This window comes from Rattus norvegicus, chromosome 5 (assembly GCF_036323735.1).
Source record: "Rattus norvegicus strain BN/NHsdMcwi chromosome 5, GRCr8, whole genome shotgun sequence".
Lineage (NCBI taxonomy): Eukaryota > Metazoa > Chordata > Mammalia > Rodentia > Muridae > Rattus > Rattus norvegicus.
The window spans coordinates 158,750,506-158,766,155 of NC_086023.1; the positions used below are offsets into that span (position 1 = coordinate 158,750,506).

General features: G+C 45.7%; 1 protein-coding gene across 1 annotated transcript in view; it reads left to right on the forward strand.

Moving 5' to 3' along the window:
• The window catches only part of Fbxo42 (F-box protein 42), a 58,396-nt gene that overhangs the window by 16,341 nt on the left and 26,405 nt on the right, over positions 1 to 15,650 (forward strand). The window contains exons 2-4 of the mRNA NM_001395590.1: positions 4,377 to 4,643; positions 6,053 to 6,169; positions 15,379 to 15,513. Coding sequence (NP_001382519.1) covers positions 4,394 to 4,643; positions 6,053 to 6,169; positions 15,379 to 15,513 — 502 coding nt within the window. The 5' untranslated portion in view covers positions 4,377 to 4,393. The remainder of the gene's footprint in view (positions 1 to 4,376; positions 4,644 to 6,052; positions 6,170 to 15,378; positions 15,514 to 15,650) is intronic.

Consider the following 15,650-nt stretch of genomic DNA (forward strand, 5'->3'; position numbering starts at 1 on the left):
CCCCTCTTTAAAAAACAAATAAAAAGCCAAAAACTTCCGAACTCAAGAGAAATAAAAGCTGTTAGTTTTGGCCAGCTGACTGCCTTGGCACTCGGTGATTTATTGGCGTATCTGCTGTATTTTGATTCAGTTTCTGTTATGAAGTGAGGTCAGCATTTGGGATGCTCTGAGGACTTGCCTGGAGACCTTGTGCTCATGAGGAGGCCCCGTAGAAGGCAAAGTGACCCAGCTTAACAGCCGGTCTTCACATTCTAGTTCTATTGAGCTGACTTCCAATTGTGAGTTTTTTGGGGGAATGAGGAGTTCTGGCACAGGTGAGGGTGAGAACTTGTCTTCATGAAAACCTCGTTCTCAGGGTCAGTGTGGTTTACATGGGAAATGCTGTAAGCCAACAGAAAACAAAATGAAAATGAAAACAAAACGAAAATTCCAAAACTTGAGAGCATCAAAATGCTTCCTTCTCCTCAGGAGCTCTGAGTACCTGACTGAGGAAGAGAAAAAGAAGCTGTGTGAATTGGTGCAATGCACAGTTGCCAAGGAAAGGTATCTACCAGGCCTGTGTCCAGGGCTGAGCTGGCAAGCGTGCCTCTGGGAGCATAGGGCTGATGTTTCTGTGGCCCACCAGACAGTGAAGCTCCTTAAAGCTTACCTACGGCTGTGTGAGCACCACTGCTCAGGGGTGCTGATGGTGCTGTTAGAAGGTTCAGAATGCGAGTAAACTGCTTTATTGAGCCGACAATGCACTCTGCATGGGAAATAGTGAGAACGATCTTCCATAGCCTCCTCCAGTTCAGTTCTGGAGCTACCCGGGCTCGTTGGTCAGCACTGTGCTGAGGATGGCTGGCTGGCTGGGTTGGAATTAGATGTGAACAGTGGCCTACTCAACAGGTCTTTTTCTTTAGTGAGTTTGTACAGTGAGGCTAGTGTTAACTCATAAGTGAGAGAAGGGAGTCAGTCCTGTGTGTATGCAGAAATGAAAACAGAAGTAAAACGCTGTAGGAGAGCCAGGGCCTGACAGGAGGGGAGAATGGGAGTAGTAGGAGAAAAGGGGGAATAAGCGCAAAAGACATCAGGTACTTGCAAAGCAATGTGTACACAAGGCAGGATTATATCCACAGGAAGGAAGGAAGGAAGGAAGGAAGGAAGGAAGGAAGGAAGGAAGGAGGGAGGGAGGGAGGGAGGGAGGGAGGGAGGGAGGGCGGGCGGGCGGGCGGGCAGGCAGGCAAACCAAACCAAACCAAACCAAGCCAGGCATGGTCGCTCATGCCTTATAATCCTAACACTTGGAAAGCTGAGGCAGGAGGATCAGTGCGAGTTTAAAGACGGTCTGGGCTACAGGATATCAAAAAACCCAAACCAAATCAAATCAAACCAAACCAAACCAAACCAAACCAAACCAAACCAACCAAACAAACAAACAAGGGCTAGAGAGATGGCTCAGAGGTTAAGAATGAATACTATTGCTGCCAGCGGCAGACAGAGATCTCTGAGTTCAAGGCCAGCCTGCTCTACCTGCTCTACAGAATGAGTGCTAGGGCAGCCAGGGCTATATAGAGAAGCCCTATCTTAAAACAAAACAAAAGTACATATTACTCCCACAGAGGACCAGAATTCAATTCCTACACTGGGAGGCTTCAGGGGATCTGATGCCTCTGGTCTCCTTAGGCACCTTCACTCCCATGCCCATACCCCACACAGAAATATGTAGATCCATAATTAAAATTAGATAATTTCGAAAACATAAAACTAACACCATAAGGCTGGCGAATTGGCTCATAGTGGTTAAGAGGACTTGTTGCTCATGCAGAGGACTCAGGTTCAATTCCCAGAACCCACAGACTAGTCCCAGCTGTCTGTGACTACAGCCTTAGGGATCCAGGGCCTTTTTCTGACCTCTGTGGGCACCAGGCATCAAGTGCTGCTCATAGATACAGTAGACGAAACATACATAGACATTAAAAAGTAAACCAAAAATACCAACTAAGCCTAGTGCTCTTTGCACTTGTGTTTAAAGAACTTGGGTTGGGCTTGGTGCCCTTGGCAGGCAGAGGCAGGCGGCTCTCTGAGGCCAGCCTGGTCAACATCTTCTACATAGTGAGTTTTGGGATAGCCAAGGCTGTTCCACAAAGAAACCCTGTCCAAAAAGCCAACCCCCCACCCCCCCAAAGAAAGACAATTTTAAAAGCTACATTCCTTGTGAAGGATCTAGCTGAGCTGTTGCCTCTTTGAAGTCTGTCAGAACTTTGCAGTGAGTCCTCTTGAGTGATCCTCAGCCAGCCTTCATCAGGTAGTGATGCAGGAGCTCCATCCTGTCTGTCCTTTCATCCGATCTTTCTCACTGGCCGCCTCAGAAAGCTGTGTGAGAGAGGTTTGCTCAGCTTGGCATCCTGATCTGGTGTCTCCTCTTGTGAGCTCCCTGCATTCCTTAGAGAATTTCCTCCCACTAAACCTTTCTAGTCCTGATTCTGCTAAGCACCTTCTCCTCTCAGAGTCTAACTGGAACCTAATTCTCTTTTTGAGCAGCCTCACTGAGTAGCCTGGCTGGCCTTGAACTCACTGTGTAGACTAGGCTGGCCTTCAACTCACAGAGATTCCCCTGCCTCCTTACCTCCCCAGTGCTGGGACTAAAGGTGTGTACCACTGTTCTTATATAAATGGCAGTTCCTTCGTTTTGCTGTTTTTACCTTAGGCTGTGCACATGCAAATGATTCATTTGCCTATGTGTATGATATAGAATTTTCTTTCTAGAGATTTCTGGGAGTAGAGTTTAGCGTAGAAGAAAATTTTGATTATCTATAATATCTCCATTAGAAATAACTATCAACAAGAACATATTCTGATCAATTCTTGTGAAGTACATGAGTATTCAGTCCATGGCTTCTTCACAGACTGAACACTAGTTCCCGATTAGGAAGCAGAATTTTACCAGCACTTTGGAACTTTGTATGTTAATCACTGTTCTCACTCAGAGTGGCATAAATGAGCTTTGCTCTGGTGTAAATCGTCATGCAGTATGCACTCGGCCTTCTCTGTTAAATATTTCTTCTGAGAGACGTAGGGCATGTGCCTGTCATTCCTGACTTTATAGGTTTCCATTGGGAATGACAGTTCTTATTATTGGTTCTGTTGTTAGGCATTTGAGTTTTTGCTTGTTTATTTGTTTTTATTGCCTAGATTCATCATGTTTTCTGTTGTCCATATTGTTTTATGGTTGGCAGTTTAGCCAGCTAAGCCTGTTCTTAGAAAAGTTATTATTTTCTTTTTTTTTTTTTTTTAAGATTTATTTATTTTATATATAAGTACACCATAGCTGTCTTCAGACACACCAGAAGAGGGCATCAGATCCCATTACAGATGGTTGTGAGCCACCATGTGTTGTTGGGAATTGAACTCAGGACCTCTGGAACAGCAGTCAGTGCTGAGCCATCTCTCCAGCCTGAAAAGTTACTATTCTCTAGTTGAATTGTCCTATGTAAGGGTAGGCACTCTACAGTTGAACCGTACCCCTTCTCAAACTGATCTGTGTAAATACATGTGTTAGAGTTATAAAGCCTCCGACTTCTGCCTCAGCCTACCAAGTGCTGGGATCTCAAGTGTGCCACTATGTCTGTCTTAAAGCTGTGCTTTCTTAGCTCCTATCTTCCCAGCAGTCTTCTATTCGTTTCTAGGTCCCAGAGTTAGTTTTTTCCTTGTCAGTGGGAGGTTTTGGATCATTGGCTGTGTTCCCTGCACCACGTATTAGTCAGATCTCTGAGTTAAAGGAATTATGAAAGAACAGGTTTTCCAGGTTGCTTTTGCTTGCTTGAGATGGTTCCACTATACATAGTCTTGGCTGGCCTAGTACTCACTATGTAGACTTTAGGCTGGTCTAAAAGTCACAGAGATCTGCCTGCCTCTGCCTCCCATGTGCTAGAATTAAAGAATTAAAGGTATGTGCTACCATACCCAGTTGGCAGTGTTTTGTTTTTTATTTTTAATGTGTTTTAGTGTTTGCTACACATGTGCAGTTTCCATAGAAGGCAGAAGATGGCGCTAGGTCCTCTGGAAATAGAGTTCAGACTACTGTGAGTGGCTGTGTGGCTCTGGGAACCAAACCTGGGCCCTTTAGAAGAGCAAGTCTCTTAACTGCTGAGCCTTTTTTCCTCTCCAGTCTTCTTGATTTAAGATTATATGGGACTTGTGTGCCATTCTAGGGGGAGGGAGGATGCTATGGGCTTGGCATTTGAACTCCACCTATCAAATTAATATGGACCCAACCAGTATGGGAAGGTGTGGAGCAGTTTCATGCTGTGCGAAGGGGACCATGAGCAACTCAGGGGCTCAGTGTTTGTGTGCTTCTGCAGGCTGTACACTGATGTTTACTTCTTACCCTCTAGAGCTTCAAGTGTGTGTCATGGCCAGCTCCTCAGACAGTGAAGATGACAGTTTCATGGCCGTGGACCAAGAAGAAACTGCACTGGAAGGGACAATGGAGCAAGATGAGGACCCACACCCAGTATTGGAGGTTGAGGAAACAAGACATAATAGGTCCATGTCTGAGCTGCCAGAAGAGGTTTTGGAGTATATCCTGTCCTTCCTCTCACCATATCAGGAACACAAAACCGCAGCTCTGGTCTGCAAGCAGTGGTATCGGCTTATCAAAGGTACAAGTGTTTCAAAGAGGTGTGTGTGTGTGTGTGTGTGTGTGTGTGTGTGTGTGTGTGTGTGTCTGTCTGTCTGTCTGTCTGTCTGTCTGTCTCTGTGTATGTACATGTGTGCAGGTGCCTATGGAGGCCAGGAGAGAGCATCAGATCCACTGGATCTTGAGTTACAGGATCTGTGAGCCACCTGTGTGGGAGCTGGGATTGAACTCTGTCTCCTACAAGAACAGCGAGAGCTCAACCACAGAGCCCTGGCTGTGTCCATTCTTAGTGAGCAGTTTAGCTTTAGACTCCTCCCTCCCTGTCTTCTCTCCCTTAAAGACATTGTATTTAAAGAGTTGAATTTAGTATTAGATAAGTTAACACAGTTTTCTTCCTGTCTTGGTTAATTTATGAACAGCTAGAATACTAATTTAGTATTTGCATCTATATCCGTGTTTTATGTACAATGCCTGGTGCTTGTGGAGGTCAAAGAGGGCATCAGACCTCCAGAACTGGAGTTACAGATAGCCGTAGGCCTGGTAAGTGTGTCTGTTAACCGTGACTGTGTATATATGTATGTGTTGTATGTACTCGTTAGTGTGAGTACATGTATGTGAACGTATGTGTGTGGCCACCAGAGGTTGACTTTTAGTGTCTTTCCTCAATTGCTCCTGATCTTCATTTTTTTAAAATATTTTTTAATCCCCATTTCTAGTGGGGATAATGGAGATATTTTAATATATGCTTAAATATAAAGGAAGAGAGAGAGGTGTGCTGGACAGGTGGCTTAACATGGCACGTGGCTTTAATCCCAGCCCTCAAGAGTTCACGGCTGGATTTTGTGAACTTCACATAGGTGCTAGGAATCGAACTCAGGACCTCAGGAAGAGCAGCCAGTGCCCTTAACCACTGAGCCATCTCCAGCCCACTCAAGCTCTTAACCTTTAAGAGACAGTTCTTAGACATAGTCAACATCTCATAACCTGTTACGTAGTAATCTACTTATATGATCTCGCTTAACTGGAGAATTCTGATTGTTGTGATCCAACCGCAGATGCTTTTTAAGCAGCTGTTGTGCTGTAGACAGTGCTTTGTCGTATTTCTTCGCAAAGATGAGTCATTTCTCAGCCCCTCTGCTTTGCAGTAAAGGCCACCAGTTTCTTTATTGCCTCGTGGTAAACATGAGGACAAGGATGATCACGTGACCTGATGCAGTAACTCTCTTAACTGTCTATGGCTTGATAAAAGCAGTTCTTTCCATTTTGACATTCCTTGATTGTTTCCTTTCTTTGAACAAAAATGAGAAATTTCGACTTCCTCAAAACATTTATGACATACACTGTGATACAACAGTTTAAAAAGACAATTGTAATGATTTCCCCTTTGAAGTTAGTATCTAAGCTGATGCCTTTGGTTTTTCTCATCTTTAGGTGTAGCCCACCAGTGTTACCATGGTTTCATGAAGGCTGTCCAGGAAGGAAACATTCAGTGGGAGAGCCGAACTTACCCTTATCCCGGAACCCCCATCACTCAGCGCTTCTCCCACAGTGAGTACCCATGGTGACAGAGCAAGTCCCACACTGCCTGTGCTGTGTTTCTAGAAATGGTCTTGGAGGCATGCCTTTGTCTGGCTTTTTTTTTTTCTTTTCTTTTTTTTCGGAGCTGGGGACCAAACCCAGGGCCTTGCGCTTGCTAGGCAAGCGTTCTACCACTGAGCTAAACCCCTAACCCCCTTTGTCTGGCTTTTAAGTGAAGAGACGGTAAAGTGAGAGTTCCTAACAGAATGAGGAAGAAGTGAGTGTGGACATGAGGTACGGCCTGATGGAGAACTCAGCGGCACAGGGCTTGCCCAGGAAGGCCCAGGTTCAGTTCCGTCCCTGACACCCTGACAGATACAGTGCTAGGGCTTGTTAATGTTACATTATGCTGTTTAATTTGACTGTACTCCTGCTTCAGCTCCTGAAGGTGATGGTTTCGGGCATGTGCCACCATCCCTGTCTAGAGTTTGAGCTTTTGGTAGGAAGGAGCATGTATTGGTTACCCAGGCCATAAAAAAGCAGCCCTAAAACGTAGCAGTTTAAACAGTATTTCTTACCTGTTCTTGAAGGTCTGAGATTTGGAGATGGTCATGATTTCTGATTTAGAAGTGTCATTGAGAGAGGCCTAAGGGGTTTTTTGTTTGTTTTTTAAAGATTTATTTATTTCATGTATATGAGTACACTATCGCTGTCTTCAGACACACCAGATCCCATTACATGTGGTTGTGAGTCACCATGTGGTTGCTGGGAATTGAACTCAGGACCTCTGACCACTGAACCATCTCTCCAGCCTGTGGCCTAAGGTTTTTGTTTTTTGTTTTGTTTTGTTTTGTTTTGTTTTTTCTTTTCTATTTTTCGGAGCTGGGGACCGAACCCAGGGCCTTGTGCTTGCTAGGCAAGCGCTCTACCACTGAGCTAAATCCCCAACCCCTGGCCTAAGGTTTTTACTGATAGAACCTGTCACACTGTCAGCTGCTTACTGTATTACTGAGAGGGTGTCTGAGACAGAAGCTAGAGTAGTCTTCACAATCTCTGAACTAAGTGCATCTCTTCTGTTCTATTTTCTTGGTCACACAGAGATTGACAGGAGTTGTAAACACCAGGAGGTGAGGCTCCTCAGTGCCACCAGCCCCCAGATCTTTTGCTATACTTGTCTGAAGATGTTCAGAAATAGTTAGGACTTGTTTCTTGCTTTGGTGTTGGATGAAAGTAGACCAAGGAGACAGATGAAGGGAGCTACCCATTCACTAATGCTGCTCAGGGGGGGACACCTATGAGCCCTCCATGGGACTTGATGAAATCAGAACTGTGAGTGTGTGACAGTGAAGAACGCTGGTGTGTGACAGTGAGGGCTGGCGAGATGGCTCAGCAGGTGAAGGGGCTTGCTGCTGTCATTACCTGAGTTCCATCTCTAGGAGCCACATGGTGGAAGAAAGCCAACTCCTGCTGGTTGTCTGTTAACTGAGAGTTGTCCTCTGACCTCCACACTTATACTGTGGCTTATGTCTCCTCCCCCAGTGAATCAATCAATAAATGTAATGGGAAAAAAAGAGAATAGTGGAGTGATAGTGTCTTGACCCATGTTGAAACACCAGCAGTTTACCCAGTGCTGCTGAGCTCTTAAAGCCATTGCCAACACAGTGCGAGAGAAGTCTGCCAAGGTGGTGGGGGCAGGAGGGCTTCAAGACCAGTTGGGCTGTCTAGCAAAACTCTGTCTCCGAAACAAAAAGCGAGTACCATCATCATCATTGCTGTTCTGTTCCTAAGAGTTCTGAAGAGGTCTCAAGTGTTTCTGAAGTTTGCAGGCCATGACTCAGAATGGCTGGATTAGTTGGCGTTCTTTCTGTCAGGATCCATATTTGATCAGTGTGTGTTACTACTACAAATAGTAAGAAAGATGCTGACAGGGTTTCTGAAGGCTGGTTTTTGCAAGACTGGGGATCAAAATCAGGGCCTTTTCCTGAGGGCAAACTCTTTACCACAGAGCTATGTCCAGCCCTAAGACTGTCCCGCACATGGTGAGTGTAAGGAGAGTGAGTCTGCCTATGTCAGCCAGCTTTGTGTGAGCAGAGCAGCACACTGGGGGCAGTCAGCTTGTGGAGGGAAAGGACTCTTACCTCAAGCTGCTGCACCTCCCAGCCTGTCACTGTGATCCTCTGGCAAGGGCAGCTCATCATGCTGTTTGAAATCCAGGAAGGAGTCATAGGTAATTTTTTTTTTTAAAAAAAGTTTCCACATCATTGCTTTTTTCTGGTTCTGACTGACAAACTAAAGAGGACCATTATAGAAAAACAGGCAGTTCGGCATACAGATTACAAATTAAGAATTTGAGGGCTGGTGAGATGGCTCGACAGATAAGGGTGCTTGCAGCCAAGGCTGACAACCTGAGTTTGATCCCCAGAACCCACATGGTGAATGGAGAGAATCAAGTCACAAAAAATTGCCCTCTCACCTCCACACACGCACCTTGGCACGTGTGTTCCTACGTACATGCACAAGATTAGTGAGTGAATGCATGAATGAAAAAAATAAATGAATGAATGAATAAATGAATAAATAAGATATTTGTTGTTGTTGGTTTTAGAGACAGGGCTTCTCTGGGTAGCCCTGGATATCCTGGGAATTGTTCTGTAGACCAGGCTGGCTCTGTAGACCAGGCTGGCCTCAAACTCCGAGATCCACCTGCCTCTGCCTCCCAAGTGCTAGAATTAAAGGTGTTTGCACTACCACTGCCTGGCTAATAAATGTAATTTTAAAATTAAAAGAAAACTAAAGGGGGCTGGAGAGATGGCTCAGTGGTTAAGAGCACTGACTGCTCTTCCAGAGGTCCTGAGTTCAAATCCTGGCAACCACATGGTGGCTCACAACCATCTGTAATGGGATCTGATGCCCTCTTCTGGAGTGTCTGAAGACAGTGACAGTGTATTCACATACATAAAATAAATAAATCAAAAAAAAAAAGAAAAGAAAACTAAAGGATTTAATCTCTCCCCCTTGGTTCCTTCCTTTTTCTATTCTGTATCTATTTTTGATCCATCATTTTTCTTTCTTATCCCTACTTCATGTTGGTTCAAGATCTGCATTTTTAATTCTTCACTTACGTTACCATGGAGATACTGGATGTTTCATACTCATTTAGCTAAAAGTGGAGCCAGCCCCCACCCCCCAACTTTTTCCCTTCCTTAATTTAGTGAATGTCACTATCATCTTAGATACACAGGCTTGAGGTATTGGATTCATTCTCAATTCTTGCCCTCAGGATACAAAGCTGGACATGGTAGTCTGTTTATACTTTGTAGAGTGAGGAGGATCAGGAGTTCAAGGACAGCCCCAGCTACTGAATGAGTCTGAGGTCAGCCTGTGCTGCCTAAGATTCTGTGTAAAACAAAACAAATAGCCAGTTTCTGTTGTGCCTCGGATCTTTTCTGTTTTCCTTTTCTTGATTGTTACAGCTCAGGCACTCAGTGCAGGCCTCTTTTCTTCCCATGGTGCAAGGCAAGCCTGAGTCTAGTTCTGCCCTCTCTCCCTCTGAGTGTCTTCTTTCTGTCTCTCCACTTCTAGCTGGATGAAACTAAAGCTAGACCCTACTTCCCACAGCAACAGAAAAAGCCACATGGTTCACACACTGCCCTGACCTCTGCACTGCGGAGACTACACTTTCCCTCTGCTCTTTCTGAACACAGGCACCTTCCTCACAGTCTCTGTCAGAGAAGCTTTGTCAGCCCACAGCAAAGACCTTTACATCTGGGAACCAAGGTCCCCGAGCTTCTTACCCCGTTTCTTTATTTGTAAGATATATATGGCAAGTTCTGCTTATGAAGTGTGGTCGAGAAACAATCATAATGTCCTCAAATGCTTGTCCCTTGTCACTTGAATCCCATATGGCAGATGTCCTTGTACTTCCTAGCACCTAGTTCAGAGCTCGTCTAGAGTTACTGTGCCTTTGCAATGAGAACTCACTCCACACACTTAGATTCATAAAGGAAAAAGCTCTTTGACATAATGAATGTCGGCTGTGGCTGGTGCCCCAAGAGAAGCAGCCTCAAGCAGATGATCTCCTAGCTCATGTACATCTTACGCACTTCACAGACCCTGTCTCCCTTACATCTCTTTCAGGTCCTGGCCCCTGCTCACACTTTGAACAGTTTAGGCCGAGTCAGGAGACTGCAAGTCTAGCTGCTTAGGCAGATGGGAGATCCATACAGCAGAGATATTGCCAGACTGTTTTAGCGCGAATAGTTGTCACTCACCATGTTCACCTGATAGAGTATGCTTTTCTCAAGAAGAGAACTGAGGGGGCTGGGGATTTAGCTCAGTGGTAGAGCGCTTACCTAGGAAGCGCAAGGCCCTGGGTTTAGTCCCCAGCTCCGAAAAAAAGAACCAAAAAAAAAAAAAAAAAAAAAAGAGAACTGAGGGACTACACAGCAGGCCAGAACTTGACATTGGCTGTGACCATGTGTTGATCCGGGGATGGGCCGGATGGCTTGTTGAAAGAGAGTGGAGCCTTCAGCAGGTTGATTCTGATGAGTGGACATTGGCATCCTCACTCCTAACCCCTTCTGCCTCTCACGGCCTGGTCAGGACTCTGCTTGTCTCGGGGGCTTGGGAGGCAGCTCCCTAGTTAAGTTCTCTTTGAGCCACATCAGTGCTAACGGATTTTAACCATTGTCAGGGTGTGTGGGCTTAAGCAGCAGCAGGTGTGGTTTAGCAGGGAAAGGTGCCACCACCAAGCCTGAGGCCTGAGCTCAGTTACTAGGACACACACAGGAGAGAGAAAACCAACTCTGCAAGTCATCTGACTTCCACAGATGTGCCGTGGTGTGCTCTCTCTCACACACACACACACACACACACACACACGCACACACGCACGCACACACACACGCACGCACGCACACACACACGCACAATTAAAAAGAAATGTTCAAAGCCATAGGCATAACAAATACATGTCAAGTACAAGATCCTTCCTGTGTTAAAAGCCTGGGACAGAAACGACAGGTGAAGTTTCACTTGGTGGATGTCTGCAAGTCTAATCATGACAGTCTTGGTTAATGGCGGATTCTCTTGTCAGATTACTATAGACACTTCCCAACACCGTAAGCCTCGAAGTATTTAGGCTTCTCATACAGTCAGGTAGTTCCACACACTGCTGACCTGGCACCTGCGGGAGCCTGCAGGCCCAGGCTGGATCCACACCCTTGGCTGTCCTGAGTTATATAATTACAGGCCTTATCAAATATGTTCCAGCTTGTAGCTGGGAGACACATGACAGCATAGTCTCTTCCAGCATGGGATACATGCCTCAGGGCCTTTCCCTGGTGACAGGAGGAAAACACGAAAGTCTGAATGTAAAGAGTGTGCAGCTCACCCAGGGAACTTTTGGGGACTGTTCAGACATGGTAGAAGACCTGTTTCCTCGAGATCGTGCATCTGAGATGATTGTAGTTCAATAGAAAATTACTGTGGTCAGTGGAGAACTGTTGGCTTTGCGTGCAGTTAAATTGTGGCTGTGCCTTTGCCTGGACACTGTTGAAATTTGAGATAAGTGTCTGTTATAGCTGTTCATGGACAAGTTTGGGGATTTAACAAGTGGGACACACAGGCTCTACAATTACAATCTTAGTGTAGTATTCACACTGCTGTGAGCTCTGACTGCTGCAACATCCCAGAGGTCTAGATGTTCTGGAAGGAAAACCTATTTGGGTGGAGAACGTGAGGCAACAGCGGGACTTGGTAGGACAGACCTGCTTGAAGTCCTTATCTCCTCGGGCGTTCCCTCTGCTGTCACCACGCAGTGTCTCACCCAAGCAGGCAGTAAGTGGAGTGAATGGGATGCTTGTTGGACTGTTTGAATCCTATTTTCTTTCTGGATTTTGAGGAAGAGTCTTGCTATGTGGCCCTGGCTGGAATTCATTATTTGGACCATGTTGTTCTTGAGCTTATGACTAAACATGCCTGGTGTCCAATATGTAGTGTACTCTTGTTCTGTTATATCTGAGTTCTAACCATTGTGTTCCAAGTTGACTCCTTTTCTCCCCAGCTCACTGGTCACTCGTGGTTCAGTACCTTAGCTGTCGGCCCTGTTTTCTGCTTCAGAAACCTTTGTTTGTTCAGAGCAAAATAGGCAAGTGCAGCTCGCACTATTTTAGTATAGGATTAAAATACATGTGAAAGACCTCATGGGGCCCAGCTGACTGGGTTTTCAATCCAAATAGAGGAGAAGAATGTTTGCCATCTCTGAGAAATAAAGGCGCCCTGCTCCTTCGCTACGTGACTCTGGGGCGACTTGGGGCGACATAAGCTGGACTTGACAATCCTAGCAAGGAAATCAGGGACTTCCATACCCTTTATTTTACTTACTGTATGTGTGCGCACTACCAAGTGGTTCCTGGGTCATCAGACCTGACAGCAAGCACCTTTATCCATTGAGCTGGCCTGGATAGCTCTGGCGTATTGTCAGGTAGTTCCTCACAATGGCTCTATTACTGGAGTTACTTGTCCACTGCACGTCTGATGAGCCATGTGCGTAACCCTAGTTACCTGTATTCCCAGTGCGCAGGAGGCTCCCCACAAGCTCAAGGCAAGCTTGGGCTGCAGAGCGAGACCAAGGTAACCTGGAGCTGCTGAGTGTCCTTAATGGAAATGGAGATGTAGCACCGGGAGTTGTCCTCACACCTTTCAAGCCCCTTAACTGAATTGTTTGTTATTTGCAGTTCTTACAAACGTGAGCAATGGGAGTTGATTGGGCTCTACTTTTTACTCTATTTATTTACATTACTTTTTTTTTAAGATTTATTTATTTATTATATATAAGTACACTGTCGCTGTCTTCAGACACCCCAGAAGAGGACATCTGATCTCTTTACAGATAGTTGTAAGCCACCATGTGGTTGCTGGGATTTGAACTCAGGACCTCTGCAAGAGCAGTTGGTGCTCTTCTTTTTTTCTCTCTCTCTTTTTTTTTTTTTTTTTTTTTTTTGGAGTTGGGGACCGAACCCAGGGCCTTGTGCTTGCTAGGCAAGTGCTCTACCACTGAGCTAAATCCCCAACCCAGCAGTTGGTGCTCTTAACCACTGAGCCATCTCTCCAGCCCCTATTTACATTACTTTTATTTTGAGTTAGGAGCTCACAGTGTGAGCTGGAACTTGCTTTGTAGAACAAGCAACACTCTTAAAATAGACTTTCTTGTTGTGAAGACAAGAGGGTGCTGGGAACTGAACTCTAGTCCCCTGGAAGAACACCCAGTGCTTTAAACATTCTTTTTTATGTAGCGTGCTCTCCTGCATGTGCACTTGCATGTCAGAAGAGGCATGCCTTTATAGATGAGCTACCACGTGGTTGCTGAGAGTTGAACTCACAACCTCTGGAAGAACAACCAGTGCTCTTAACTGCTGATCCATCTCACCAGCCCCAGAAGGCTTGGTATTTAGAGACTGGGCATGGTGGTGCACACCTTTAATCTTAGCATTTAGTAGACAGAGGCAGGAGGCTCTTTGTGAGATCTAGGCCAGCCTGGTCTATGTAGAGAGTTCTAGGACAGCCAGAGCTACATAGAGTCTGTCTACAAATAAACAATACCCTCCCCCCAAAAAAACAATCAAAACCAAAAACCAACCCAGAACATTTAAAGCTCCTATGTCACTGGAGTGGGTGCTGGGTGAGCAGTGAGAGCCAGTATGTCATAGTGCAGCATTTTTGTTGTTAATGCAGTGACAGCCATGTGGTCATTTGCTGCTTTACTGGGGTTACTGGGGCAACTAACAGAGCACATGGCTTTATTCAGCTGGTTTCTGACATGGCCTGGGTATGAGTTTACTTAGAGGCCTGACAGCTGGCTGAGAGGAAAGAGACGCGTGCCTCACACAGCCGGCGCACACTACTGCTGTAACTAACCATGGCAGCGAATGCAGGCTAGGAACTCAAGGAAGTGGCATAGCAATTACAAAGAGACCTTGAGAATAGTGTCGAGCTAGACTAAACCACAGCCAAGCATGAGCATCTCAGGATTCCTGATTCTTTGCTCTTTGCCCTTCCTCTCTGTGACACCAACTGTTGGGTTTACGTGAGAAAGGAGGGATGGTTCTCTAGCCTGTGTGCCTGACTTGGACATGGGGAAGGAAGCTTGCCCAGTGTCTTCCTGCAGTGAGGTGGTGATGTGAGGCTGCAGGGCTTGTGTTCATCGCCTCAGATCGTCTCCTCAGAACAGCACCGGGATAGCAGAGCTCAGCTGTTCTGCTCCCATTGAACTCTGGATTAGGTTCCTCTGGGTTTATTCTTGGGAATGCTCCTATGATGAGCGTGCGATCAGCTACCTGTGGCTCTTCTGTGGCTTTGGTTCTTTGCTGCCTGGGGCTCAGTCGCTTCAGCTTCTTCCTTCAGTTGCTTTGGGCCTGAGCTGCTGTTTCCTTTGCTGTACTTCACAAAACCCATCTTGATTTAGGCACAGTGGTGTCTGTGTGGTGTCCATGGTGCTGGTTAAAATTGTTTTCACACTTGATGTTGTGTTTCATACAAAGCTTTGTACTTTAGGTTACCTTTGGAAATGCAGAACTTAGAGAAGAGTCTTTAGAGGACAGAGGAAGGGCTTTTGTGGAGGCTGGCTTGCTTTGCCCTAGGGCACCTGGTGTAGTTTACATTAGCAAGAGTGACAGAAGCCCCACTCCGAATGCCACCATCTGAATGTGCGTTGCTCTTTCTGGAATTGTGCCATCCTGCTCTGTGATGCCATTGTTGGGGTGTGCCATACTCAGAAATGGAACGGCTAGGGGCTAGAAAGATGCCTTGTCTGTAGACGAGCACTGTGGGCTCCTCTAGAAGACTGAGGTCCGCACATTTTTATGGCAGCTGATAATTGTCTGACTCTAGCTCCAGGGGAGTCTAACACCCTCTTCTGGCCTCCATGAGTACTGCACATACATGATGCGCATGACATACACACAAGAAAGAGACCCTTACACATAAAAGTAAATGTTTAGATATTTTTAAATAATAAAAAAGAAACTTCTGAGGCTTTTCTCTGGGCTTTTTTTAGTGATAATAAGATACCGACCAGTCTGAAGACACGCTGCTAAGGAGAGAACTTTGCTGCCTGGTCCAGAGCTATTGAATGTGTGGGATAACTGAGTTTTGGGAAAAAGTGGGTTATGGGTAAATGTTAACAGTATCTCAGAATTAAGCTGCAGTCACTTGTTTGTTGTTTTTCTCTACCCCCGTAGGTGCATGCTATTACGATGCCAATCAGTCTATGTATGTCTTTGGAGGCTGTACCCAGAGCAGCTGCAATGCTGCCTTCAATGACCTCTGGAGGCTCGACCTAAATAGCAAAGAGTGGATTCGACCGTTGGCCTCAGGTAAGTGATGGACCGCTGACTTCTGCCTTTCCACAAAGGACTTCTTGGCATATGTTACCAGTCCCATGTTCTTTGTTACATCTGCTGTGTAAACGCCTAGGGTCATATGCTTATCTAAAGCTTTGCAGTAAAAACAA